Consider the following 24,810-nt stretch of genomic DNA (forward strand, 5'->3'; position numbering starts at 1 on the left):
CCCACCCTCCCCTCCCCACCCAGCCCCACCCAGCCCCACCCCTCCCCCACCCCAGCCCCCTCCCCACCCTCCCCATCCAGCCCCACCCTCCCCCTCCCCTCCCCACCCAGCCCCTCCCTCCCCACCCTCCCCTCCCCACCCAGCCCCCTCCCCACCCTCCCCACCCAGCCCCTCCCCACCCTCCCCACCCAGCCCCTCCCCACCCTCTCCTCTCCACTCAGCCTCACCCCTCCCATTTTTGGATGCACGACGGACGGACACAATAATCCCCTGTGGGATGGTGGAACCAGGTGGTTCCTACCAGTATTAAGTAGAACATGCTGTCTATATTTATTTAAAGTTGCGGGTTTTTATGTGACGTCACATTTCCCAAACGCCCCCCCCCCCCTCGTCACACATCGTCACAAATGTCTGACCCCCCCCCCCAGGTGCGTGACGTCATTTATGGACGCCCCAAAACAATACACACCAAGGCCAATATTTAAATACGCTCAAAATGCCCCCCACAATATATTGCTATAAAGTATATCTCTGTTTATATTATTGTGGTTACGGTTATACTTTATTAATCCCTAATCTCTGCCATTACATACAATGAAACAAGAAAAGAAAAAAAAGAAAAAAACAGAGCAATGTAATACAATGCACTACTCGACATTATTGTAAAAAAAAGTCTTTTTTTTATATTTTTAGGCAGGAGATGGCAAGAAATTAGTTTTCAAAAAATTTCTGGGGGGGGGGGGGGACCCCCAGACCCCCTGGAAGATTTGCCCCCCCCCCCCCCGATGTTGACTCCATGGCTACGGCCTTGATACAAACACACGGCGGCGTGCGGGCGAAGGTTGGGGGTGGCATGGGAAAAGGAGGTGGTGGTGGAGGTGGTGGAGGTCTGATGCGCTGGCTACCGTCGGAAGTAGAGGAGGAAGTTGACCCAGGCGAGGAACACGGCCACGGCCCCAGCCGACCAGGTCCACGCCTCGGCGTAGCCCGTCATCATGGGCACGACGAACACGACGCAGGAGCTGTACAGCACCCACTCCAGCAGGTTCGTGAGCTCCACAAAGTACTTGCCCGCCTGCGACACGGCGATCGCGTCCCAGAGAAAATACGGGGAGCAGAGGGAGGAGTGGGGGTTGGGAGACGGCTCGGTGAGGTTCTCCTGCATTGAATAGCTGCAAGCGAGAGCTAAGGGGGCCGTCCATAAATGACGTCAAGCGATTTTGGACGATTTTTGACACACCCCCCCCCTCGTCACACGGCATCACCAAAAGTCAGACTCCCCCCCCCCTCAAATATGACGTCACAAAGCTTTGCCCCCCCCCCCTCCCCCCAAAACCATATTTCCATTTTGAAAATAAAACATGCTTGATATCGCTTTAAACTATTGTCATTGTAGTGCGTATTTAATGTGGCGCTGCACTCTGATGTTGTAGGAGTGTTGTTATAACAATTAGTGTTGTTATAACAATTAGTGTTGTTATAACAATTCCATATTTATTTACAGTTGCGCATTTTGATGCGACGTCACATTTCTCACACCCCCTCCCCCCTCGTCACACATCGTCACAAATATCTGACCCCCCCCCCCCCAGGTGCGTGACGTCATTTATGGCTGGCCCCTAACCCCCCCCGCCTTCTCCAGTAAGCACGGCACGTTGGGTCTACGCCGGTCCAATGTCGGCCCAACGTTGGCGTGTTTGCTGGGGTCGTGCGGCGTCTAGGTCGCACTCGTGATAGACAAAGTGCCCGCAGCAAATTAACCTTTGCCGATCTCGTCAAGCATCGTCAACCATCACGCGATCTCCGCTCATCCTCGCAGCAGAGGCTTCTGGCTACAGCCATCGATCAAAGACGGTGGTCACCGCACCGCGCGCTTTCAGATGCGCTTCTAATGCCGTCTGGAACGCTCTTCCATCCGATATTAGGAAGCCACTGAGGCTTTTCACATTTAAATCTAGATTTAATATTAATTTATTTGGAACTGCTTTTTGTGCTCAGCTTGTTGTCCTTCCCCCGCACCTCCAATTAGCACAGTTGACCAGGTACGGTGCAAAAGAAATTCAACGTAAAAAAATCACCTGCTATAGCCCGTAATCGAGCACCTGCGAAGGCTGGCATGGCACACGAAGCGGTGGGTGGCCAACACCACGCCAGGCCGCCTTTGTCTCCCTAGTGGCGATGTTCACACATCACAGCAGGAATTCATTTGAGGCCGAGTCGACCTAGGGGAGGCCCAGGAACGGTTCAGATAATCGCCACTGGGTGTTGGCCGTGAGCGGCAATCGGGTCGCCGGGTCCACAGCGCAGCGTAGCGCTAACCACTACATCATCGCTCGCTACAACATACACATTTCGATGGGGGGGGGGTCTGCGGGGTTAATCTTTTATGGCACAGAAGTCTCACCAGCTGCACAATTTGTACGATCTCCTTGATCATGCCCAGCACGGATGTGCACAGCACCATGGTCATGGCGGTCAGGTTCATCTTGTTTCTCTGAAACGTCTTGAATGGCTGGAGTGGGGCCAGAAGGGACGGAGGTACAGGAAGGTGAGACAGAAACAACGCACGCACACACACACGGGGAGACGGCGGAGAGACACAGAAACGTGGACACTGCGGAGACACGAAGCTCAAAGACACTTGAAATGCACAGGGAGACACTGGGGAGACACACAGAGAGACACTGGGGAGACAAACTGAGACACTGATACACACAGGGAGACACTGCAGAGACACACTGAGCCACTGACACACACAGGGAAACACTGCAGAGACACACTGAGCCACTGACACACACAGGGAGACACTGGGGAGACACACTGAGACACTGACACACACAGAGACACTGGGGAGACAAACACACACGGGGAGACACTGGGGAGACAAACACACACATGGAGACGCTGCAGAGACACACTGAGACACTGAAATGCAATGGGAGACAATGGGGAAACACAAGAATCAACATGAGTGCCTCCCATCTGAATCAACACGACCTGGATTCGAGACACAGCGGTGAGCTTCTGCATTAACGATGATACATCACCACACATACAAAAGCAGGCAAGGGCTCGCATCAAGTTTTTCCTTCACGTTCAGGGGAAAACTGTCCTCGTACATTTGCATTTGGTTCTTGCGGTAAAGTCACGTAGAAGGGAAATAGTAAAATAATTAAAATTAAACACAATAAAATACAATTCTCACGACGTTTCGGCCACAACGCAAGCAGCCGTCGTGAGAATTGTATTTTATTATGTTTAATTTGTATTATTTTATTATTTCCCTTCTACGTGACTTTACCGAAAGAACCAAGAAGATGAATCCCTGCAGTCACGAAAGTTTTAAATAGAAATGTCCTCATACATTTGCATTTGCTTTTTTCCCAAGTCTTTTACTTTTATCTGGATGGCCAATCCGATTTGTCGTTGTCCCGTTCTGTCCCGCCCCTCCTGGACATCTGTGAAAAAGAGCTTTACAGCTCATCAGATTCCTCCAGGATAAATTATTCTGATTGGCTCTCCACCCTCCAATCGGATTGCGCGCCCTTCACTGGCTCCGCCTGTGACAGCTCCTCGCCAATGAGAATTCACGAACTGCGAGACGCGGTGAGTCAAATTTTTTGTTTTTATTTCTTAACAGGATTCGCCTCTTGGCGTCTCTCTCTATGTGTGTGTGATCTCGAGAAAATTTGCACGCTTGCTGAAGGCGGTGGGGGGGGCGGCCGATGGCTTCCTTGGGGACTGACCAAGAGAGAGGATGGAAAGAAAACGGTGATGCCAGACGGTGCTCAGCAAGGATGAGGGACGGGATAAAGTCCGCAGACGGACGGCAGGGCGACACGGAGAAACGAACTGCGCCTCGGACAGAACCCCGAAGGATTGAATGATTGAGTGAGCGAGTGAAGTGAAGACCATGTTGTAATCGACGCCGCTCGTGTTGCCGTGTCCGATGGTGCCATTGTCCTGGTCGTGGCCGTGGTGCATGTCGGCTGTGGAGGAGGCCACGAGGTAGGTGAGCGGCACGAGGCCCAGCATGTACACCAACAGGTTCAGCGAGTAGATCTTCATGCCGTACGAGAGCCTGCGCAGCAAAGACAGAGACACACACCCCCCCGTTTAGGAGAGTGATATTAAAGAGTAGGGGTCGTAGGGGCCGTCCATGAACTTTGAGTCCCGGTCGCTTTCCGGAGAACGGATAATGAACGGACAATGAAGGGGGGGGGGGGTTGTTTTAACCCACTCGCTCCTGTTAGATAAGTTTTAAAATGCCAATTTTATAGAAAAAAAAAGATGGTCAATAGGATTTATTAAAATTCTTATCCGGCCCCATGGCGTTGCGTGCAGTTTCAAACTCTGTTTTTCATCCTCTCTGTCTCTCTCTCTGCCGTCTTTGCTTTGACGTGCTATGAAGAAGAGACATTGCCGTATTATTCCTTGCAAAGCCACACACGGTGTTACTGGCGAACGTGTTGAGCGGTTCTTTTGTTAATTGCAATCCTAAATAAACCAATTACGATCCATTCATGTAATGCATGTTAGGGGCCGTCCATATATGACGTCACACACCTGGGGGGGGGGTCAGACATTTGTGACGATGTGTGACGAGGGGGGCGGGTTTGAGAAATGTGACGTCACATCAAAATGCGCAACTTTCAATAAATATAGACAACACGCTCTACTTAATTAAATAGACTTCTTAATAAATGTTTTCTCCTACAACATCAGAGTGCAGCGCCACATTAAATACGCACTACAATGACAATAGTTTAAAGCGATTTGAAGCATTTTTTATTTTTAAAATGGAAATATGTTTGGGGGGGGGGGCAGAGCTTTGTGGCGTCATATTTGAGGGGGGGTCTGACTTTTTGTGACGTCGTGTGACGAGGGGGGGGGGGTCAAAAATCGTCCAAAATCGCGTGACGTCATTTATGGACGGCTCTGTAGCACCTATGAAGGCCGGCACTGTGGCGCACGAAAGGGGGTTGTGGGGGTGGCCAACGCCACGCCCGGCCGCCTTTGTCTCTCCAGCGCCGACGTTTAACTACACACCGCACCAGGTGCTCGTTTTAGGCCGAGTCAACCTAGGGGAAGACCCAGGGCCGCTTCAGATAATCGCCACAGGCGTTGGCGGCCGTGAGCGGGAATCGAAATCGGGTCGTAGCACGGCGTATTAGCCGCTACACTGCCACTTGCCACGGATGTTGGCCACGGACACTCATTATCGATTCTAGATTTGAAGCTTTCGTGACTGCAAGGATTCATACTCTTAGGTTTTTTCGGTAAAGTCACGTAGGTAAAAAATGAATAATGAATTATAATTTTATTTCTATTAGAAAAAGGATCTAATTAATTAATTAATTTTTTCGACGTGACTTTACCGAAAAAACCTAAGAGTGACTCATCATCGAATGCGGGACTAATTCGGGTGATCATGTTCGGACTGCGATACGCCCACCCCCGCGCACCACTTACTCCGCAGACACGCGCACACGTGCAAGCCGTCCCACGCAACTTACATGAGCACGGACGGAAGGGAGATCACGATGAAGCTCAGTGACATGGTCTCTTAGTCGGCAAGCCTTCGATGAATTATTTCATGACGGCCGCAATATGTGCCACGTGATCAATGCGAGCTTTATCGTAAAGTGGAGGCAACTCGTGACTTCAATACGTTGGCTTGGTGGCAGTCTTGGGTCTACAACCATCACGAAATATTTACCAGGGGGCAGGCAGCATAAATCCTTTATATGCGTGGCATCGGTTTTATTTTATTATTCATTTCTGTTTTTCTTGAGTAAGAGTTTCATTTTTATCACATTGGTATTTTAAATTAAATATGAATTTTTATTTTTTCCTAAAAAGTGGAAAATTTTTGAAAATAAATTGTCACGCACAACGAGTCTGTGTGCAAGATGTCAGCTCGATTGGATCACGGGAAGTGGGTTAAAAAAACGACCGAAAGATTTGCACGGTCGTAAGCGCGAAAGCAAGCAAGCAAGTGAACTTAATATAAAGGATAAAAAAAAAGCCAATTGCGGTCCTCTGAGGCTGTAGACGTCCCAGTTCCAAGGACCTCAACGTGCCGTTAGGTTTCTCTCTCGTGGTGCGAATACTTTTTTGTTTTAATTCGTGACTCACAAGACGTAACCGTTCACACGTCACCCCAGGCGTAAATGCGGTGTGAGCCCGCTCTTCCCAGGGGCGACAGGCAGAGAGAGAGAGAGAGAGCGAGAGAGGCGGAGAGAGAGACAGAAAGGAAATCGTTTGGGTGTTCGCACCATTTCATCTTGAGGAATTGCTCGCAGACGGGGTGAGTGAGGAGGTTGATGCGATTGAATCTCACCATGGCCTGCGGCGACAACACGGGCATGGTAATTATACAGCCACGGCACGTGGGACAGTGGTGTCGCAGTGGAGACACGCGGGGGGGCTATAGAACGTCCGCTCTCTAAATATTTATTCTGGAGCGCCATGCTGTGTCGTACGACTCTTTTTCAGGAGGGTCCTTCATTGGGTTTTTATTTTAAGATGTTTCCAGCCAATTAATGACGAGTGTTTATACAAGCAGGAGAAAATCCGGAGCACCCAGAGGAAACCCACGCATTGCGCGAGGGGGTAACGCTCTATCCCCATGCAATTATATGTGTTTGTGTCAAACTTCTTTCGCGCCGTACATAGCCAACCACGCTAACTGGAGGCACGAGATTAGTCAACATGCCGTAGTGCCTTCTCCTGGTGGGCCAGAGTATGGCACCTCGAGTCACACGAGGAGGGAGTTTCACAACATCCACCAACCCAGGCGTGCATAGCCACCACCGCCCATCCTAATATGTAGAGGACCGCAGAGCTTGGCCAACTGTTGGCTGTCATCGCCACTCCTCCGAGCAAGCGAGCACTGCGCGCTTGCGGTGCGTTACAGCGTCGCGAGATGCAATCGCCACGAACGACGCGATATCAAACTGCATTATAACAGTTATTATTAAGTCGAAATTATTATTATTAATTCACGTCGCTAGATGACTCCGTCGCAACCGAAAAATAACAGCAAACAACGAACGGCACGTGACCGAGAAACAAACACAACTTACATTCATGGAAAAGAGCGGCTCGTACAGGTTATTCCCATTTTCCGCTTTAAGGGTGTCGCGTTTGTTAATTGGGCACTGCAGCAAATGGAAGTTGTAGGTTTGCTGCAACGAAAGAGAGGTTCGCACGATCGCGTTAATGCACAGTGGAAGACACCAGCCTCTGTCTTCATGTCATCCGTTATCTTATTTTTCTTTAATAAGAGCGAAGTTCATTGCGCCACGAGGAAAGATGTATGTTGGCAGATTATAGATATGAAGCTTTCGTGACTGCAAGGATTCATACTCTTAGGTTTTTTCGGTAAAGTCACGTAGGTAAAAAAAATAAATAAAAGTAAAATAAAAAATCACGACGTTTCGTTGTGTTGCCTCCGAAACGTCTTGATTTTTTATTTTACTTTTATTTTTTTACCTACGTGACTTTACCGAAAAAACCTAAGAGTACGTTGGCAGACTCAACCGCCCAGCAGTATGAACGGATAAGGGCGCGTGTCGCGGGTTAAAGTGTGGACACTCCCACCCACCTCTTCCAAGACGTCTGGCCAGCATGAAAGAGTAGGCCCATGACCCACCAGAGGGGCTCTCTGGATCTACTCTCTAGCGGAGGCCCTTCTGCCAGCAGTGGTCTAAGCGAGCAATTGCAGGGCTGCACCATAGCTTTGAACAAACTGCTTGGGCAAGTGCTGTTCATGGGCACCTATGAAGGCTGGCACGGGAGTCAGCACCACACCTGGACAACTTTCTGTCTTACACACCGCACACCAAGTTGTCATTTGAGACTGAGTCGACCTAGGGGAGGCTCAGGACCGGTTTCAGATAATCGTCACTACTATTGGCCGTGAGCAGGAATCGAACTCGGCTCGTGAGGTTCGTAGCGCAGCGTGCCAACTGCTACACTACTGCTACCACATGCACACACGCACAGTACAAAGACAAAGATCCCCCGTATAGCTTTAATAGACTGTTGGGGCAAGTGCTGTTAGCGAGCACCTATTAAGGCCGGCACGGCACACGAGGGGGTGGGTGGCCAACACCACGCCCGGCCGCCTTTGTCTCCCCAGTGGCGATGTTCACACAGCAGACCAGGTACTCATTTTGGGTTGAGTCGACCTAGAGGAGGCCCAGGACCGGTTCAGACAATCGTCACTGGTGTTGGCCATGAGCGGGAATTGAACTCGGGTCTTCAGGTTTGTAGCGCAGCGCGCTAACCGCTACACTACCGCTCCGCACCATGCGCGCACACACACACAGTGACACACACACACAGTGACACACACACACACATGCGCACATTCACGCACGTGTAGGGGAGTGCAACATCGTTACCCAGTATTCCTTGCTGTTCCTGTCAACGCTCGACTCTTCTCTGCATCTGTCCAACACAACCTGTGTGTGTCCGCGTGTACACACAGACGCACATGTTCACACGTAAACACACGTGCTCATAACGCACACACACACACGTAAACATCCAGATAACATCAGTATGTGGACACAAAAAAGACAAAGATCCCCCCAATAGCCTACACGGGCTGTTGGGTTAAGTGCTGTTAGCGAGTACATATGAAGGCTGGCACAACGTATGATGGGGTGGTATGGGTCTGAACCATGCACAGCCGCCTTTGTCTCCCCAGTCCTGATGTTCACACACAGCTCTAGGTACTCATCTAAGGCTGAGTTGACCTAGGGGAGGGCCAAGAAGCAGTTGAGATATTTACCACTGTAAAAAAGAAATAACACCAAAATATGATAATTGTTTTTTTGACCCTTTTATCTGGCAGCAAAACTGACACCTTATCTATAAGGTGTCATGTTTGCATTGACCACAATGCCTGCGGTCGGAATGCAAACAAAATACTCTAAACAAATAATATATTGTACTCGACAGCACATGACGTTTCTTCGTGAACGACGCAAAGTGGTTCGCACACGAGGGCTATGTGGAGGCGAAGGCTGAGCGGCGACGTATAACGAGACAGGACGGACGGCGACGATGCTGTCAGCGACGCGAGCGTGGGGGTTGAGGCTACGTAAATCTGGTAGCGGTGTGTTGAAAATAAAGCGACGACATTCGCGAAACTACGCGAATCGGGGCATTGCTCTACTCGGTTTATGGCTTCTTCAGATGAGTCAACGTAGGGCAGGGGTGTCCAAACTTTTTGCAAAGAGGGCCACATTTGATAAAGTGAAGATGCCCGGGGGCCAATAGTTCCTTCTGACATTTTTTTAACCACAAAAGTTACGTGAAAATACACACACTGTTATAAAAAATTTTCATTGTCACAATTACCTTTATTTTTCAAATTACAATGTAACCAAATATAAGTCACTCAGACAGACGTGAACAACTCTAAAAACGCAATTCTGCCTTTCATTCGGTCAGATAACATTGAACAAACTGTATAGAATGCCTTAAATTCCCATGAGTTTTATGATGTATTTATTCTGACAGAGCTAGCGAGCCATAAATAACACATTATAAGACCGAAGCTGCGGGCCGTATGAAATCTGATTGGCCCGCGGGCCGGACTTTCGACATGCCTGACGTAGGGGGTAGAGAGTCATTCTCTCTGCTGACGATGCAAGGATGACAGCGACGCAGCTGGTGTGGTTTGGGGGACGGGTGGCGTGTGAGGGTAAAGCCCGAGAGGGAAGCCGGTTGCACCTTGCAGATGTCGGGCATATTGTTGATGAGCTGGAACATGGGGGAGCGCGTGGTGTCCTCCTTCTGGAAGTACGTCATCAACTCGTTGCACCTGGAACACGCGTTCACGGCACCGTTTTGATAAATACTTAACGGAATCGGAATCTTTATTGAGGCCGGTGGGATACGGGGAGCCGCAGATGGGGCGGTGGGGGGGCATCAGCAGAGTTACAGGAAGACAAAGACACGCATGCCAGGCACCATCACCTTGCCCATGTCTCTCCATCGCCAATGTCGATCACATCAGAAACATTTTAATTCGCAAAAGAAGACTCAGAGAGGGCCTGTGTGGTGCTAAACTTTGGCCATTTATTTATTTAGTTTGGTTATTTTTGGGGCAGCGTTATTGGTGAATGTGTTGACATGTTTAGTGATTTGTGCTTAGGCACCACTGACAACGCAGCATCACAATAAAACATTTGTTTTATTTTATTTTAGGTGGAAAAGAGCCGATGAAAAAACCAGGTACGATACCGATAGCTGCTCGTGTTGTGCATGGTCAAGGAGTTGAACCTTAGTCCTCAGTAGCCAGTTCTGTAAATCATCTTAATTAGAATTTTCACTCATGTGAATCGGTACAAGGGCAATACAAATACTTCAGGGACCACATTAATGTCGATTTTAATTTTCTCACTTTTCAAGTGTACGTCCCAACAGCCCACCATGGGACATGTGCTGTTAGCAAGCACTTGTCATACATTATTAACGCTTTATTAGCTTATTGATGCCCCATCATTACCTGCAAACCTAGCATGGGAACTCGTGAGATCCGTCATTATCAACCACGACCAATCAATTTAGATTCATCATTTTTTTTACCGCGCTGTTGCCACGGGTTTCTCCGAGTTCGTAGGGCGGCACGCTAACCGCAGCGCCACCACCCCCCCCCCTCCCCCGCTCTCTCACGAGCCCTCGTACCTGTGGTGCGTGACCATGCTGAGCACCACGTCGGCGTGGCCGTTGAGGATGGCCTCGTTGAGGCAGGAGAAGCCCTCCGCGTTCAGCGTCAACTCCGCTCCCTCGTCCAGCAGCAGACGCGCAGTCGCCGCGTGGCCCTCGCGCCCGCAGAGGTGCAGCGCCGTGTGCTGGCGGGGGGCGAACACACACACACAAAGATAAAGACCACCCGTATAGCCTTAACATACCGTTGGGGCAAGTGCTGTTAGATTGGAAAGTAATTTCTTTAGAACTGTTTGTTGTGTTTCGTTTGTTGTTCATTACCCCGCACCTCCGATTAGCACGGTTGGCTATGTAAGGTTCGAACTAAGTTCAATATATGTAGGGGTGCCGCGGTGGTGAGATGTTAACTCCCTACTCTGGTATGCAGGAGGTCGTAGGTTCGATCCCGACCCTGACCTCTGTATATGTACTGTATATGTTCTCCCTGTGGTCGTGTGGATTTATCTCGGGTGTCCTCCGGTTTTTCTCTCCACATTTAAAATCAACGCACATTTAGAATGTCCACACGGTAAGCCACTTCGTTGAGCTATCATTTGTGGCCAGGTCGCTTCTGAAAAAGAGCCATATAGCTCAGTGGGCCTTAACTGGTCAAATATAAATAGTTACAAAATGAACGATTTCACGCATTAGTCTCGCTCACCCCTCCTTCCTGTGTCTTGTTGAGCAGGTTGTGATGCGTCTCGAGCAGAAGCTTGATGGTCTGCGTGTAGCCACCCACAGCTGCCCAGTGCAGGCTGGTGCGGCCCTGGTGGTCTCTACACAAAGACAAAGATCCCCCATATAGCCTTAACAGACTGTTAGGGCAAATGCTGTTAGCAAGTACCTATGAAGGCCCGCACGGCATACGAAGGGGTGGGTTTGGCCGGCATCACGCCTCGGTCGCCTTTGTCTCCCCAGTGGTGATGTTTACACATCACACCAGGTATTCATTTGAGGCTGAGTCGACCTAGGGGAGGCCCAGGACCGGTTCAGATAATCGTCACTTGTGGTGGCCGTGAGCGGGAATCGAACTCGGGTCGTCGGATTCGTAGCGCAGGGCGCTAACTGTTGCACATGCACGCACACGTGCACGTGGCACCCAAAACACTGCATCACAATTTCCACGGACAGCGCTTGTGCCAGGCTAGGTGCATTCTGAAGCCACGTGAAGTGGCGAAAGTTCGCTTAGCAATCAACGCCACCACCATCGCCATCGGTCGGGGTTTTCGACAGCGTCTTTACTTAGATGCTATAAAAATCCGATATGAATTGTATCAGCAGCAGTATCACCACCACTATATCATCATCGCCACCACGATTTATATTGCCTTGAACAGATATAGCTCATGCACAAATTTAATTAATGATAGCAGGGGTGGGGAACCTTTTCCTGAATCAGAGCATGTTATAAGACCTTCACATACCGGCCGTATGAGACACCATTGCTTTGGCAGGAAAAACCACACATTAACAACAGATGTTCAAAAGCTTAAAGCAAAAACAATCTGTGTGTCGAAGAGTATAAAGGGGCCTTTGCAAACTGAGGACTCCACAATTGGCGCCAGGTCAGGAATATCGCCCCTCGAGCACCCGACGAGTGCAGACAGAGACGCTCCGCATCTCGAAGGCGAGCTTCGTAAGCCCCGGGGGGGGGGGGGGGGGCAGTCAACAGCTGACGTGGGGGCAGTCAACAGCTGACGTGGGAGCGTGGCGCCCTGGGATGTCGACGCGTCGGCCCCTCCCTGGGCGGCCACCGCAGCAGAGGTCGCAACCGGGTACCCGATACCCGTACCCTACCCGATACCCGGCCCTGGTGCGGCCGGGTACGGGTACGGGTAGGCCGTGAGTCACCGGTGAGTAACCGTTTGTCACTCATTTTGGGCAGGGTACGGGTACGGGTAGCGTACGGGTACCCGTACCCGGCCGGGTACGGGTACCCGTTTGCTACCCTGGTGCGGCCGGGTACGGGTACGGGTAAGGAATCAAAACCCGTTGCGACCTCTGCACCGCAGCCGTCCTCCGCTCACCGCAGCAGCAGCGCTCCCTTGCTGAGCAGCAGCTGCACGACGCGCGTGTGGCCGTTGGAGGCGGCGAGGTGGAGGGCCGTGAGGCCGTCTCCGTCGCCCTCGTTCATCAGCTTGGAGCCGCGCGCCGTCTGCAGGAGCTGCGCGCACGAGTTGAGCCGCCCGTACCTGCGGTTCGCTCGGCACAACGCTGCCCACGTCAATCTGCGACGGACAATGCTCACGACGCACGCGCCGACAAGTTACGCGAACAAATAAACGAGTGATTTTCGTAGTAATAATAATTCAAATTTCTCATGCTCATTGGATCCCAGTGCGCGATGCGTTGAAAGCAGGAAACAAAAACGGAACCAGGGCAAGCGACCAAACTAAAGAGGGAAGGCCACTTTAAAGAGATGGGTTTTCAAAGCAGACTTGAATATATCTACCGACTCAGATTACCCTGATTTCAAGTGGCAAGGCGTTTCATAGCTTGGGTGCCACGCTAACGATCACCAAAAGAGCGCAACCTCGACTTGGGAGTGCTGAGCAGTTGGAGATCAGAAATCTTAAGGACCTTGATGGAATATATAAATGTATTAGTTCATGCCTCATGATGACATCATACAACTACGATACAGTCAATGATTCCAGTAAACTTTGGCAAAGCCTGAATGTAGACTAATAAAAAACATTTGTACACGTGGCTATGATTCATATTCTACTCAGCTCATCGGCGAGCTAAAACCACTGGCGCGTTAAATTTCGATTTAAAGCTTTCGTGACTGCAGGGATTCATCTTCTTGGTTCTTTCGGTAAAGTCACATAGAATGGAAATAATAAAATAATACAAATGAAACATAATAAAATAATTATCACGACGTTTCGGCCACAACGCAAGCAGCCGTCCTCAGGTGGAGAGCAGGTCTGTCGAGTAGACAGAGGACGGCTGCTTGCGTTGTGGCCGAAACGTTGTGAGAATTAATTTATTATGCTTTATTTTTATTATTTTATTATTTCCATTCTACGTGACTTTACCGAAAGAACCAAGAAGATGAACACTGGCGCGTTGTTAAACGCTTGCGCAGCGGACAACTGCATTTGATTGGCTATGTCGGGAGGTGGAGGGTTTCACGACACAAATTCGGTGAGATCCCAACGTGGCTTAACATAAAACGTCTGTCGCGAATTGTAATTAGTCTGCGTCTTTTAAATACAGATTTTGTCAGAAAAAAAAACAAATAAAACGAGCAACAGCAATCATGCTGTAATGATATTTTGCAAAACGAACGATACCAATCAACAGTTGTGGATGTGAAATAGCACAGTATATCGTAGCATTGGACCCTGCTGTGGTGTCGTGGTTGTCGTACCGGGTCGGTCCCCCATCGCGGCGGCTGAAACAAGCATTTCCAGGGCTCCCACCAGAAGTATAAATGTGTACACCACGGTTAGTCGGCCGGCAGCTCGCTTGCGGCGGGGTAAAGTACTATGTGGGTAATCCCACCTCTGCAAAAGTGTCTGGCCAGCGTGAAAGAGCAGGCCAAAATTCCTCGCAGAGGAGCTCTTTGGAACTCGCCCCAGTCGAAGCCCTTCAAGCCCTTAAACCAGCGGCATGAGCAAGCAATTGCAGGGCTGCACCTTTACCTCTTGTGAGTGATGCCCGCCTTGCACACGTCCCACGTGTACGGACACTCCAACTCATGGAGTTGGCCAAACGTCAAGATTTAGAGCCACAAGGCTTGGCCAATTGTTGACGCCGTTTCTGGACGCCTTCCCACTAATTATCATTATGATCATCATATCCTGCCATCGCCATATTGCGGCAACCGTATGTATGTATGTTAAACTTCTTTTGCACCGTACGAAGCCAACCGTACTAATCGGAGGTGCAGGGGAAGGACAACAAACGAAAGACAAGCAGTTCCAAACATTTCAATCTAGACGACTTAAAAGTGCATAGCTCTATTGGACACCTATTACACTGGTCAACACACCTTTTCTGGCAAAAGGTATTCCAACGGGTTTAAGGTAATTTTGGGGTGCTGATTCCAAATCTGGCATCAGTTTTTGTCCATCACATCAGGTTTTTGAGATATCAAATATTGCATTTTCAATAAAAACTGCAGAAGAAAAATATTAAATAAATGTGGATATCTACATAAAATGATATTATAAACACTATCCTAAAAATACAGCACCATATTTTATCACTAAAGCAGTCACTGACTCGCAACAACTTGCAATCATAAGTGACGGAGTTAATTTCGGGTAAAATAAATGAAAATGGGGTATGCCGATAGCATAAAAATGAGATGTGATAGAGAAAATCTGATATCAGATTTGGAATCAGCACCCTGAAATTAGTCTAAAACAGCTGCAAAAGTCCAGGCCAGAAAAAAAACGGTTTTTTGTTTGTTGACCAGTGTTATTGGAAGCGAGAGCGTTCCAGACGGCCGCAGAAGCGCATCTGAAAGCGCGCGATGCGTTCACCGTCCCTGGCGAGCGCGAGTGCGAGCGCGCGCGCATGCGTGTGCTGTGCTCACTCGGCTGCGAAGTGGAGCGGAGACTTGTTGGCCTTGCTCTTGAGGTGAATGCTGGCCTGCAAGGGCAGCACTCCGCCCAACGCCTCGATGGTGCCATACTTCGAGGCGTAGTGGAGCGGCGTGCAGCCCTCCGTGTCCTTGTCTTCCAGCAGAGCCTTGATGTCCTCGCGCTGGGCGTGGATGGGGGAGGGTGCACGCGAGTGGTCCAAGTTTTTCACCAGATATATTTCCCCCCCCCCCCCCTCCGAGCATCACTCGACGTCACAAGTTTCCCGGTGACAATATTCTAGAAATGAAACGATTTTTTTTTATTTTTTTACCAGGTAAGGCCCACGAAGTTACGTAGGTTTTTTTTTCTTAAGAAGCGACCTGGCCAGAAATGATAGCTCAATGAAGTGGCTTATCACGTGGACATTTACAGCAGCCAAACACTCTAAATGCATGTTTATAAATATGGAGGGGAAAACAGGAGGACCCGGAGAAAAATTCACGTGACCACGGGCAGAATCTGCAAACTCCAAATATACAGGCGTCAAGAGTCGGGATCGAAACCGCGACCTCCTGTATACCAGGCGAGGTAGTTAACATCTCACCACCGTGGTGGCTATTCCTTTAGGTCACCCCCCACTGCAATCGTCCTCTGCAATGTTTGACGTTTTTGTTTGGTTGCTGCTGCTGCTGCGGTGTTCACGCACCCGCCGGATCCACATTGTTACAATAGCCGGGCAGCTGGCTAAACGGGGATCATCATCCAAGCAACAAATCAAATAAACTTTCACTGAAAAAATCCTGAAAACTTAAAGAAGGCGTCAAAACATCCGTTCGGAACAAACGAGACCCCAATTGTCAACTTTTGTATCCCACGACTTTTCAGTTGGTGAAATAATGGGTGATAATGAATGATGTGTTTATTTATTAAAATATTGTAGTAGGTTTTTACCCTTTTAAACTGGTACAAAACTGACACCTTTATTCAAGGCATCATGTTTGCAATAACCACCACACAAGTAGTCAAAAAAGCAAACAAAAAGAGGTTATTGCAAACATGATGCCTTGAATAAAGGTGTCAGTTTTGTACCAGTTTAAAAGGGTAAAAACCTACTACTATATTTTGCCACTGGTAAAAGAGATCCCATAGTATTAAAATATTGTCAAACATCTTACATAGGACCTGGAAATCAAACCTGTGTACACAGCGGCGTGATGCCTCTTGACATTGGAAACTTGGCGGTGGCCCAGGGATTGAAGCCCTCCTCTCTCTGGGAGACACCCAGACGGCACGAGATCCCGGCGCGGGTGACACGACTCAGCGGTTGCACTTTTCGCCGCTAAAATTTCGATTTATATTTCGATTTAAAGCTTTCGTGACTGCAGGGATTCATCTTCTTGGTTCTTTCGGTAAAGTCACGTAGAATGGAAATAATAAAATAATAAAAATAAAACATAATAAAATAATTCTCACGACGTTTCGGCCACAACGCAAGCAGCCGTCCTCAGGTGGAGAACAGGTCTGTCGAGAAGACAGTCTGAAGTGTCTGTCTTCTCGACAGACCTGTTCTTCACCTGAAGACGGCTGCTTGCGTTGTGGCCGAAACGTCGTGAGAATTATTTTATTATGTTTTTTTATTATTTCCATTCTACGTGACTTTACCGAAAGAACCAAAAAGATCTTCGCTGCTTGTTGGAATTGGTGATGAAGCATTCGCCACTGCGGCGCCAACGTTTTGGAATAACCTCGTTTCTTCCCACCAACCATTAGGGGTGGGCAAACCTGCATCTCCGAAGCTGCGCGCGGCTCTTTAAGGGCCGTTTCGTGCACACAGCGTTGGTGTGCGGTGTTTTTTCTGCAATATTTTGCTGTCTTTTCTTGGATTTTCTGTTTGCACTTAGTCACATGTTCACTTTAAGATGTTTTTTGTTCATGTTTTTGTTTTTTGTTTGTTGCGGTTGCACCCGATTCAAGAGACGAATGGCTCACAGGGCTATACCTAATAAATTAACTTGAACTACGGTCCAACGACTCGCATTCGCGTTACATAGCAGCTCTTGAAGTATTGAGGGTTTTGTCGACCGTATTCGAACAAAAAAATGTCTCTTCCTGGTATTTTGGGTTGTTGAGCCCTGCCTTAACCTCATACGTTTACCTCCAAAGAATACCTCCTTAAACAGAAGATGTTAGTGCCACATTCGCCACTGCGATTTGAAACTATGAAATGTACTCACGGTATAAAAAAATGCAATTATAAAGTGAAATGTAATCCAGGGATTGTATTGTCTTGATATGGTCTTGGATTGTTATTGTTGTTTTGCTGCCTTGCCCAAGCTTACATTTAGTCTTGACAGATCTGCATAAACGTATATTCCCGTGCAATTTGTACTTGCATGCTATATCTATATAGATATTGCATCAACTTGCTTAACCTGTCTCTCTCTTAGTCTTGTCTCATCTCTTGTATTGTTTGTTGATGTAACTTGTTGACATACCCCTACTGCACATCTGTGAATAAAAGAGCTTCACAGCTAATCAGATCCCTCCTCCTCCATCTCCAAGTAGAGATTCTGATTCTGTATGTGGAGCGGATCTGGTGGGCCACCCCGGTTAATTCTGTGGGTGGATTCACCGTGAGGTGGGCAACGTCTGCTTCTCAGCGGATGTTATCGATCCACCCCGACCTTCTCCCGAAGTTCGGCACGAGCGGGCTTCTGTGTGCCAGCATCACGGCCCGAATTGTGCAAGTTGCTCAATTGGGGATCATGCTTGTGGAGATGAAGGGTGTGAAAAAGTGACCTGCACCTGATGAGTTAATGTGACCTGCACCTGATGAGTTAATGAGTTAATGATGACGTCACCCTGCTGCTGCTCTATATAAGAACGGGAGACACAGCAGAGCCTCACCATTCTGGCGAATTGCCCGATGATGCTGGATGCAATTACCAGCGAAACGTCGTACTCAAATTGTAAATGTTGTGGTTTCACGCTTCAACACACAGGTGGGCTAAAGCAGTGAACTATTTGTCTTTTGTCAACATGACACTTTTTTACTGATTGGCCGTGTCGGGTGGTGGAGGGTTACGACACATTTATAAATAACGCAATCTAAACCCAAAAACGTTGATTATGAATAATATTGGTCGCGAAAGCCTACGTGTTAAACTGATTAAGGAGTTTTAATCGGAGACACCACCTATTGCCACCACTTGCTACGAGAGTTCCACACGACGTTTTCTTCTCCCGACGTGACGCCGATTGCTCCACTGTGTATAACAGCAGAACTCGGAGCGATGGAACGTCGCAGCAGACGTTGACCGCTCGCTGCCCATCCCTGCGCGCTTCTTGAAACCGAGCAAAATAAAAAACGTCGCACGGTAAGCCCAAGCGCCTCACCTGAAAGATGTCCTTCCCAAAGTTTCCCAGCCACCCGCCTTGCGAGACCGCCAGGTGCAGGAAGTTTCGCCCCTTGATGTCCTGGATGCTCATGTTGGCTCCTGCGTCAATGCCACACGCAGGGCGACGGCACGCGCGTTCGCCGGTCGTGATTAACGCGGCGGAGCCTTTGATTTTAAACACTTGGAGGCAGTTTAACACATTCTTATTCTAGATTTGAAGCTTTCGTGACTGCAACGATTCATATTCTTAGGTTTTTTCGGTAAAGTCACGTAGGTAAAAAATACAAATAAAAATTAATAAAAGTAAAAAAAACACAAGCTTCCGTCTTCAGGTGGAACCGTCACAGCACGCTTGCTGTATCAAGTAAATGAGAGATTCCAAGAGATACTACCCTGTATATATATGCTGGTTGAGGGGGGGGGGGGTGGGCCAGGACAGGCCCCCTTTAACACGTAGGATTTCGCGACCAATATCATCCATAACAAATTATTTTTTTGGGGTTAGATGGTGTAAATATATTAATGTTTCGTTAAAACCCGCCACCACCCGACATAGCCAATTACTAAGGTTCCTCGCGTAAAACAAAACATGCCAATTCGTCACTAGTACAGCACACCGGTGTGTTGGAGAGCAAATCCACAACATTTACAATCTGAGTACGACGTTTCGCCAGTAATTACAACCAGCTTCATCAGGCAGCAAGAGAGCCCCCCCCCCCCCGCAAGCGTGCCAAAATCTTCGTATGACACGCATCGTGACGGGCACTGCAAGATCCGACCGTGTCCATCAAGTGCTTGCCGAGCTGCACTGTCTTCTCGTTGCCGAACAAATGCATTACAAGGGCGCACTGACTACACACAAAGTGCTTGCCATACATCGGCCACGATACCTTGCTGAGAAGCATGAACCATCACGCGAACTCCGGTCATCCTCGCAGAGGCTTTTGGCTGGCCATCGAACAAAGACGGGCACTGTCGGCCTGAGAACGATTGTTTAAGGCCGCTTCATAACTTACAAATTGTATTATTGTCGCTCGATTTCAGATGCACTTTTGGGGTCGTCTGAACCATTCGCTTTTAAATTATCTACATTGAAAACGTATTTCTATAGAACTGCTTCTTGTGTTTAGATTGTTGTCCTTCCCCCCCACCTCCGATCAGCATGGTTGGCTACGTACAGTGCGAAAAGAAGTTCAACATACGTATATGCAAAATGCGAGCCACAAGACAGAGGAGACTTTAAACACGACAGGGGTGGCCATGCTCGGTGGTCCCGCAGTTGGCTGCCGGTTTTCCGATCAGCCTGGCGTAGATGACGCGATGGGCTCAGCCCGGGCGCCACCGGGGACCCACCGCTCACCCAGGGAGAGCAGCGTGGTGACGGTTCTCCAGGCTCCACGTAGAGTCGCCAGGAGGCACGGAGAGCGCTGCTCCCTGTCCAGGCTGTCCAGCTCGGCTCCCTGTCGACAACCCGAGTGCCTGCTGAGACTTACGTTCCGCGACGGAGCTTCTCGTTTACCGATAGAGCCTCCCGTTCCATGATACAGCCTCCCGTTCCATCATGGAACCTCCTGTTCCATGATAGACCCTCCCGTTCCATTATAGAGCCCCCCCGTTCCATGATAGAACCTCCCGTTCAATGATGGAGCCCCCCGTTCTATCATAGAACCTCCCGTTCCATCATGGAACCTCCTGTTCCATCATGGAACCTCCCGTTCCATGATAGACCCTCCCGTTCCATCATAGACCCTCCCGTTCCATGATGGAGCCTCCCGTTCCATGATAGAACCTCCAGTTACATAATAGAGACTCCCATTCAATGATAGAGCCAGCGATTACATTCCTTGTAATGTAACTAGTGCTGGCCAAACATCCCAGTACCTGCAAATTACTCAATTGTGGTCAATGTACGCATAGTAACATCTACTATAGAAACTAGTCAGGACCCTCACTGAAGATCAACCACTGTGGGACAAGACTGCAACTCAGCCTCCGCAGCCACGGTCGCACACACACGACGTGACACCATCATCAGCGTCAACTTTGGTTACGAAAGACAAAGGAAAACAACAACAACAACAACAACAACAAAAGTGTGACTGCCCGGGCCTTTGAACGTGGCTTTGGTTGAGGGCGAAAGGCCCAAGAACTCACCTCCCGCACCAGGTACTCCACCAGCTCGTAGTGATCAAACATGGCCGCCCTGCAGCAAAAACATCGCCACCCACGGTGTGAGAATTAGAACACGTTGTGAGAATTAGAACACGTTGTGGTGAGCAGCAGAGTAGCGGTTAGCGCACTGCACCCTGAACCCGGTCACCCGAGTTCGACTCCCGCTCACGGCCAACACCAGTGACTTTGATCTTAATTGGTCCTGGGCCTCCCCTAGGTCGACTCGGCCTTAAATGTGTACCTGGAGCGGTGTGTAAACATCGCCACTGGCGAGACAAAGGCGGCTGGGCGTGGTGCTGGCCACTCACCCCCTCGTGTGCCATGCCGGCCTTTATAGGTGAACGCTAACAGCACTTGCCCCAACAGTCTGTTAAGGCGATATGAACTAAACTATTTTTTATTTGACCAGGCAAGGCCCACTGAGCTATGTAGCTCTTTTTCAGAAGCAATCTGGCCACACGTGACAGTTCAACGAAGCGGCTTACCACGCGGAAATGTATCGCAGCCAAATACTCTAAACGCGTGTTTCTAAATGTGGAGGGAAAAACCGGAGGACCCAGAGAAAAATCCACGAAATGCGAGATCCTCGGAGATTCCTTTCAGCGGAGAATCTGTCCTAAGAATTCCGCAAGTCAGGGCTAGCGACCGGCCAAAGTCAGTAGCCCCGGCACGTGACCGACGTTGGGTCATGATGTGAATGCGGTGGCAGCACAAGAGGGGTGGAAGAGGAGTGGGAAGAACGTCAAAGCGAGGTGGCGTTACTTGTGCAGTGGCGTCTGCTCCTCGGCATCGCGCAGCTTGAGGCTCTCCCTCTGCGGGTCCTGCATGGAGAACATCAACTGGACCATGTCCATTGCCCCCTGGGCACACGCCAGGTGCACAGGCGTGGACTCATCATTCTGGTGGTGGGGGAGCGAGGGTTGTGGAGGAGAGGGGGGGGGGCAAGGATTACAATTATAAAATGTTAGGCCCCCACCGCTGAAGGGAAGTAATAAAATAATAAAAACAAAACATAATCAAATACAATTCAGACGCTGTCTTTCCGACAGACCTGTTCTTCACCTGACGACGGCTGCTTGCGTTGTGGCCGAAACGTCGTAAGAATTGTATTTTATTATGTTTTATTTTTATTATTTTATTATTTCCCTGCTACGTGACTTTACCGAAAGAACCAAGAAGATGAATCCCTGCAGTCACGAAAGCTTTAAATCGAAATTTAAAACCCCACCACTGAGTCGCACGCGCCAGGTTCAATGTCAGTCTCCAACTCCGATTAGCACGACTGGCTTCTTACGGTGCGAAAGAAGTTCAACAATCATACAACTCCGCTTCAGAGCGAGCCGCAATTACCAAATCGTCATGGTCATACAGATCAGCGGTCATTCGCTCTTTAGGATGACGGCTACAGTTACCCTTACGCGATGGAACATTACTAAACAAAACCACTTCAGCATTGGTTTCTTGCTGTGGTTGTCCCACCTGATGACGGACGCTTGTGTTGCGCCCGAAACGTCGTGATTTATTATTTTATTTCTATAGGCAATTTTATTATTTATTTATCTTCATTATTTATTTTTATTTTTTACCTACGTGACTTTACCTAAAAAAACCTAAGAGTATGAATCCTTGCAGTCACGAAAGCTTCAAATCTAGAATTAAAACCGCAGAATAAACATTGTAGGATGCAATTGTGACTCAGAATCGTGACAATTCGTACGCATACAAGGCTGGTAATAATGAATGTTCCTTATACTACTCTTAGGTTTTTTCGGTAAAGTCACGTAGGTAAAAAATAAAAATATATAATAAAAATAATAGAAATAATAATAGAAATAAAATAATAAATCACGACGTTTCGGAGGCAACACAAGTCTCCGTCATCAGGTGGGACCGTCACAGCTAAATGTACTGTATCAAGTGATACCTGATGCCTTGTGTTGCCTCCGAAACGTCGTGATTTATTATTTTATTTCTATTATTTCTATTATTTATTTTTATGTTTTTCCTACGTGACTTTACCGAAAAAACCCACCAAGAGTATGAATCATTGCAGTGACGAAAGCTTCAAATCTATAATTCCTTATAATAATTGCAGTCATAGTGTGAAATGTGAGCCGTCTTCTCGTATTTCTCTTAAGACGCCCTGCTAAAGTACACTTTATCGGTGATTGTTACTCTCCTAACAACGTTCCAATTCACGAACCCCACTTTTGTTTTTTCTTTAACAGTGTTAAAACACTTCATCTGCGTCACAGGTAATCATTAAGTCCTGGTCATAAGCGAGTGCGTTCATGACTCGATTTTAATTATCTCCCCTTTAGACCAGAGCTGAAGTGGCCACTCCCAGTGTCAACTTACTAACAAGCAGCCATCGAAAGCTGCCCGGATGTCATAATTGTGTTTTCACGGTGTATTTTCCATTCAGTAAGTGCAGGCATTATTATATCTCGCTGACAGATGACCTTTGTTATGATCGTGCATTTAAACTGTTGCGATCATTTGTGTCTCATACCTAGCAGAAACAATCACGTAAGCACACAAACACACCCAGAAGACAAATACAAAGCTCCCCCGTATAGCCTTTAGCATGCTGTTGGGCCAAGTGCTGTTTGCGAGCACCTATGAAGGCCGGTGCAACACACGAGGGGGTGGGTAGTGGCCAACGCCACGCCCGGCCGCCTTTGTCTCCCTAGTACTGATGTTTACACACCGTAGCAAGTACTTATTTAAAGCTAAGTCGACCTAGGGGAGGCCTATGACCTGTTCAGATATTCGCCACTGGGGTCGCTGGGTTCGTAGCGCGGCACGCTAACCACTGCGCCACCGCTCCCCCCCCCACCACAAGGCCGTATTATCCAATAGGCACGGTAAGCATTGTGCCAAGGCCCACGAAAACTAAAGGGCCGACGAGAAATAAACTGAACACGTGTTTTGTTTGTTTGTATATATGAACAAAAACATTTAACCAACATAGCTTCTTGAATAAATATATTTACATGGGAGCTCGTTGTAATTTCTTTGCAGTGGTAACAAGTCGTTGATTCGTTGTTGGGGCATATTACACCAAAAATAAAAGTCAAACATGTTTAAGCTGAAACGAAAGTAAAGTAATATGGCGCTTGCCATGCGGTCGTCCGGTCAGAAAAGTGAATTTGTTATCGATTAAAACGAACGGCATCCTTTTAAAGCTGCTCCGTCCGATATAATAATCATAGAATAACATTGTTGAAGACATTTCCCCGTTTATTTTTAAGTTTACCTTGGTTTTTCTCTCTCAATAATTTCACATAAAATCTGCTTATCTGCGGCCACACGGTGCGCCCCCATCGAATTATGGCAAAGTCTAAACGACGAACGCATCGGCGGTAACGACGTCTGTCCACCCGGCTGGACGATGTACCCTGTGAAACAGGCGAGTGACAGCGGTGGGAGGCGTAAAACATGAGGCAGCAGGACCGACCGTTGAAATGTATCACTGACGGTCTACGAAACACAATTACCTACGGACTAGAAGAACCTTAATCCCCCCCCCCCCGCCATTGTTATCTTGGAACACGAGTCTGTTGGTTCTGCAGTGTGCCAAATTGGGACAGCAATATTGGTTGCGAAAGCCTTTGTGTTAAATTAACGAAAATTGCTTCTGTTTCGTTCAAGCGACCGCTGTCATTGGCGAACTGCAAACACGTGTCGAGTGACACGTAGCCTCCATTGCACGTGTCACTGCCACGCGGCCCCCGTGTGTACACTGCATACGGTCGAGCAGAGACGACCGCGGCTCTGTAAAATACGTAATAGTGAAATAACCAAACCCTCACACCAAAAATAACATCGCTACAAATTTCGATTTAAAGCTTTCGTGACTGCAGGGATTCATCTTCTTGGTTCTTTCGGTAAAGTCACGTAGAAGGGAAGTAATACAATAATAAAAATAAAACATAATAAAATGATATAATAAAATAAAATATAATAAAATA

At 48.4% G+C, this 24,810-nt stretch overlaps 1 protein-coding gene across 1 annotated transcript in view; it reads right to left on the minus strand.

The window, feature by feature from the left end:
- Window positions 1–24,810, minus strand: part of TRPA1 (transient receptor potential cation channel subfamily A member 1) — a 40,397-nt gene that overhangs the window by 8,373 nt on the left and 7,214 nt on the right. The window contains 15 exon segments of the mRNA XM_078604337.1: window positions 906–1,075; window positions 2,405–2,512; window positions 3,913–4,081; window positions 6,279–6,349; window positions 7,089–7,190; window positions 8,412–8,471; window positions 9,751–9,841; window positions 10,708–10,874; window positions 11,390–11,504; window positions 12,756–12,920; window positions 15,278–15,447; window positions 18,663–18,763; window positions 20,025–20,124; window positions 20,819–20,867; window positions 21,599–21,735. Of these exon segments, the coding sequence (XP_078460463.1) occupies window positions 906–1,075; window positions 2,405–2,512; window positions 3,913–4,081; window positions 6,279–6,349; window positions 7,089–7,190; window positions 8,412–8,471; window positions 9,751–9,841; window positions 10,708–10,874; window positions 11,390–11,504; window positions 12,756–12,920; window positions 15,278–15,447; window positions 18,663–18,763; window positions 20,025–20,124; window positions 20,819–20,867; window positions 21,599–21,735 (1,775 nt within the window).

The sequence above is a fragment of the Lampetra planeri genome, chromosome 22 (genome assembly GCF_965212315.1).
Source record: "Lampetra planeri chromosome 22, kcLamPlan1.2.h2, whole genome shotgun sequence".
Classification (NCBI taxonomy): domain Eukaryota; kingdom Metazoa; phylum Chordata; class Hyperoartia; order Petromyzontiformes; family Petromyzontidae; genus Lampetra; species Lampetra planeri.